Source organism: Rutidosis leptorrhynchoides, chromosome 2 (assembly GCF_046630445.1).
Source record: "Rutidosis leptorrhynchoides isolate AG116_Rl617_1_P2 chromosome 2, CSIRO_AGI_Rlap_v1, whole genome shotgun sequence".
Lineage (NCBI taxonomy): Eukaryota > Viridiplantae > Streptophyta > Magnoliopsida > Asterales > Asteraceae > Rutidosis > Rutidosis leptorrhynchoides.
In genome coordinates, this window is record NC_092334.1 from 552,843,421 (window position 1) to 552,847,911 (window position 4,491).

At 33.0% G+C, this 4,491-nt stretch overlaps 1 protein-coding gene across 1 annotated transcript; it reads right to left on the reverse strand.

Annotated features, from left to right (window-relative positions):
• Positions 1 to 1,583: 1,583 nt before the first annotated feature.
• Positions 1,584 to 4,073, reverse strand: LOC139893079 (14-3-3-like protein). Its single transcript, XM_071876214.1, has 4 exons — positions 3,497 to 4,073; positions 2,174 to 2,296; positions 1,920 to 2,036; positions 1,584 to 1,828 (listed from the first exon to the last, which is right to left on the reverse strand). Exons 1-4 carry the CDS (start codon positions 3,974 to 3,976, stop codon positions 1,781 to 1,783), a joined length of 768 nt encoding a protein of 255 aa, XP_071732315.1. The 5' UTR covers positions 3,977 to 4,073; the 3' UTR covers positions 1,584 to 1,780.
• Between the last annotated feature and the right edge of the window lie 418 nt (positions 4,074 to 4,491).

A 4,491-nucleotide genomic window follows, 5' to 3' on the forward strand; every position in this document is an offset into this window, starting at 1 on the left:
ATCATTTTGCAAGCACACAACGTAGTCAAAATTTATATTTTCTTAATTGCAATACCTAGAGAAATGAACAACAAATGTATTAGCTATGGACGGTTTCGGTACTGGTACCGTACCGTACCGAAACTGAAAATCCCGATGCCGAATTTTTACAAAAGCTAGAACCGAGTACTGTACCGAATTTTACAAACGGTATGGGTTCGGTACTGGTATCAGTACAGGTATTTTACCTTTTTGAAACCGAAAATGAGCTTTCTCGTAAATTTTTATGATTTATAGTGACGATTGGTTAATATTTATATGTAAAAATAAACGCAGATCGTGTAAATAAACAAATTCATTTATATACTTGAACCAAATAAAAAGTCTAACATCACATTAATCACAGTAGTTTCATTTCATTTAAAAGAATAGCTAATTAACGAATCAAAATATTTAATTTATGGTTTTGTTCCCAGAAAAAAAGATTGTTCCTAATGGTTTAATATGGTTAGATTTTGTGGGGTTTTATGAATTTTAATGGAAATGATCGGTACATAAAGGATCACTCCCGAACAGGAAAGCCTTTCACCTTTTATAAAGGATCATTATGGGCCTACAAAATGGTTTTATTTGTTGAAATGATCTGTTAAAACTGAGGAACTAATTAATATCAGCGTTTAATTTGATAAAATTAGTTGATAGTCAACATCATTCATTTACTAGGTCGGTATCCAAAATCAGTGATTACATTTTGCGGCTTTGTAGTTTATTTTTTAATTTCGGTATCAATAGTCTGTTTACCCGGTACCGAAGCCGAACTCTTCTCATATCAAGAACCAAAACCGATACCGAATAGCGTCGGTATGGTATTTCAATACCGGTACCGGTACGGTACGGGTACGATTTCGGTTTTTTGGGATTCTTGCTCATCCCTACTATTATTTAATAACTATGATAATGATAAAGCTCAAATATAAATTTTGTGATTCTGTTTTTCGTGTTGTCGTTTTGCACTATTCACAGTGGTAATTTCGTAATTTTTTATGCTCTTTTGCATCATATAGTCTGTAAAGTAATGTTCAATTTTTTTTTCCTCTGTCACATTGATGATGTTGAAGCATTCAGCAAGATGTGTTAAACCATTTAAGGAAACTGCATATATTATATGTACAATGCTCCAGGCCTCCAACTATTCAACTAGATTTGCAAAGTATGTGGTTATACTCTAGCATGTATATAGCAACATTCGTTGACATAATTTGCATTTCCCATCTACAGTAATTATCGGGTTAGAGACCTGGTTACACACTGTAGTTAGACTTATCGGTACTTAACTGAACTCTGCCTACATAAGTGTGAGGTGGAAAACTCATGGGTTCACTTAACCCTGCCTAGTGTGATGATACCTTACTCACACGATTACGTTTTATTAGACTTGAATACACATAAAATAATATACAGACCCCATAGCTCTTTAAAATACTTGGAGTTGATGTATACCTAGCAACATAAGTTTGGGTAACTTTCAGCAATGTGATCAATGAAAACAATCGAAAAGTAACTGGATACGGATAAAATGAAACATGACTCATCACATACTCGAATTATCGAAAAGCAAACACACTTTAATATATAAAAATACTGAGGAAGATAATGACAGTTAAAGATGAAGGTGTTCAAGGGCAGAAAAGCATGAAACTCCTAATAGATATAGCAGTAGTCTGGCAATAAGTAGGAATTACAATAAAAACGAAAAATTACGAAAACATAAATAAGGGCGCCATTGAGTAATAAAAAACAATTACTCGTCAGCCTTGGGTGCTTCTTTAATCTCTTCGGCAGTGTCATCCTGTGTTCAATTCAACATTATAATCACTGATCAGTAAAAAGTTATTTTAAATCAACAAAATTCATATGTTTACGAAGATTTGCCCAAAAACCTGCATATCAGAAGTCCACAAAGTGAGGTTATCACGAAGAAGCTGCATGATAAGAGTACTGTCCTTGTACGAATCCTCTCCTAAGGTATCCAATTCAGCAATTGCTTCATCAAAAGCCTGCAAATACAAAACAAAACACCAGCCCACAATACATCAAAACTTTCGGTTCATAACTTCAAGCTTACGAAAATACCACCAAGTAAAAAAGTAACATATATAAAGGTAAAACGTATATGCGAGTACTCTTATCTCACCTGCTTTGCAAGATTACAAGCACGGTCAGGTGAGTTCAGGATCTCGTAGTAGAACACGGAAAAGTTAAGTGCCAGTCCGAGACGGATCGGATGAGTGGGAGCTAGTTCTGCATTAGCTATATCCTGCATAGATTAAAACTTCAAATCTTAATCAGTTGCTTTTTCATTTCATAACCTTAAAATTTTTAGAACTAACTAATATCCATGGAAAAGTTTAACTTATTATGTAAATATGTACAGTAGTAAGTAACAAGCACGATAAATTTCACTGTAAATATCTCATATCATACTCAAAATACTATCGCGTACATGATCGTACCACTAGAAAATCAACCACTGTATATGCCATCATAGACAACATGTATCATATAACCAAGGAAATTTGCAAAAAATAAGACAAGCTAAACACAATTTCTGTTTAAGGTACATAACTTTTTAATATAGAATTAAGACATACTATCGATCTCTTTAAGTATCAGCAGATGACATTAGCCCATTAAAATTATACAAACATACATTACCATTACCAATATAGCTAATAGACAAAACTTGTCTTATTTTTTATGAATAGTACTATTTAGTTTTTCAATTTTTGCAAACCAACCCCTAACTTTCATTAAAATACAAATCGAACCCCCTACTTTATACCTATATTATAACTTATTATTTATCCCATCACTAACACCAAAAACACCCACCACGCTTTACCGGCTTCTACACTGCGCTCAAACAATAGGACCCACATAAGCCACTACTGTGCTACATATTTTTTTTTTTGTCTCCAACGATAAAAGAAGCAACTTTCTTAAAAGGAACCATCCTTCAATGCTACCAAAAGATGTCGAAAAATATTTTTTTTTATAAAATAGATCAACTAACTTTAACGCTAAAAGAAGCAACTTTCACAAAAGGAACAACCATTCAATGTTAGATGTCGAAAAAAATTCTTTTTTCCAAAATAGATCCACAAAAGGAAAGACTTTTTTTTTTAACTCGCATTCAAAACGGAGTCCCGAAGCGAGGGCTCCACAACTAGTTATTATTTCTAAATACCAAGAATATTTATCAATCTGCACCAAACAAACAGTAGCTAACACAACTTAAATCACATGGTGTACAATTGTACAAACCTAATCATATATCATATATATCATAGGGAATATCATATATCATATAAAAGTAACAATACAAACCCTAATTACTTTTGATAATATAGATACACATAAATAAAAGTTAATAACAAGAGTATGTTCAAACCCTAATTAATTAGCATTGAACAGGTAAAACCCTAATTAATTTAACAAAGTGCGTAGTAAAATTAACCTGAGCAGCTTTATAAGCAGAAAGAGTATTCTCAGCAGCTTCTTTCCTTTCAGATCCAGTTTTAAACTCAGCCAAATACCTAAAATAATCCCCTTTCATTTTCAAATAAAACACTTTTGAATCACCATTACTTGCAGATCCGATTAGTTTCGTGTCCAACACTTTGAGTATTCCATCACATATCTTCGATAGCTCCGATTCAATCTTAGATCTGTAATCACGGATGCTTGACACGTGTCCTTCATTACCTCTACTCTCTTCTTTCTGTTCAATCGATGATATGATTCTCCACGAAGCTCTTCTTGCTCCGATCACATTTTTGTATGCAACTGAAAGAAGATTGCGTTCTTCGATTGTTAATTCTTCACCACCGTCGGCGGACGTCACTACCTTTTCCATAAATTCGACCATTTCTTCGTAACGTTCGGCTTGTTCGGCGAGTTTCGCCATGTATACGTTCTCTTCGCGTGCAGATGCCATTGATTTTGTTAAGTTTGATTGATTTGTGTGGGTGTGTGTGAAAAGGGATGTGTTTTTGTTGATGATGTTTGGACCCTAATTTTTTAATTTCAATTTATTTGGGAAAATGAGTGACATGGGGATATTAGTACTGCTGGATGATGCCAAATTTGCAAGTGGTGAAATTACAAAATTATTTTAATGAGAGGAAGGATTGATGCGCGTTGAAATATCCTTGCAAATAATTAATGGTTTCAATATATACTACTACTACTAGTACAAAAATAATAATAATAAAAAAAAAAAATTGTATTCTATACTTTTATACAAGGTTGCAAAATTCGCTATTCGGAGATCAATCGGTCGGGACTTTGGAAAGATTAATCAGCAATTCGGGGATTAATCGGATTGTACTGTATACATTTAAATATTAAATTTTAAAAATTATATGTGTAAATATGGAAAAAAGACCATAAATATAAAAATAAACCTTAATATAATTGTCTAAAATTGTTCATTTTGCTCCAAAACTATAA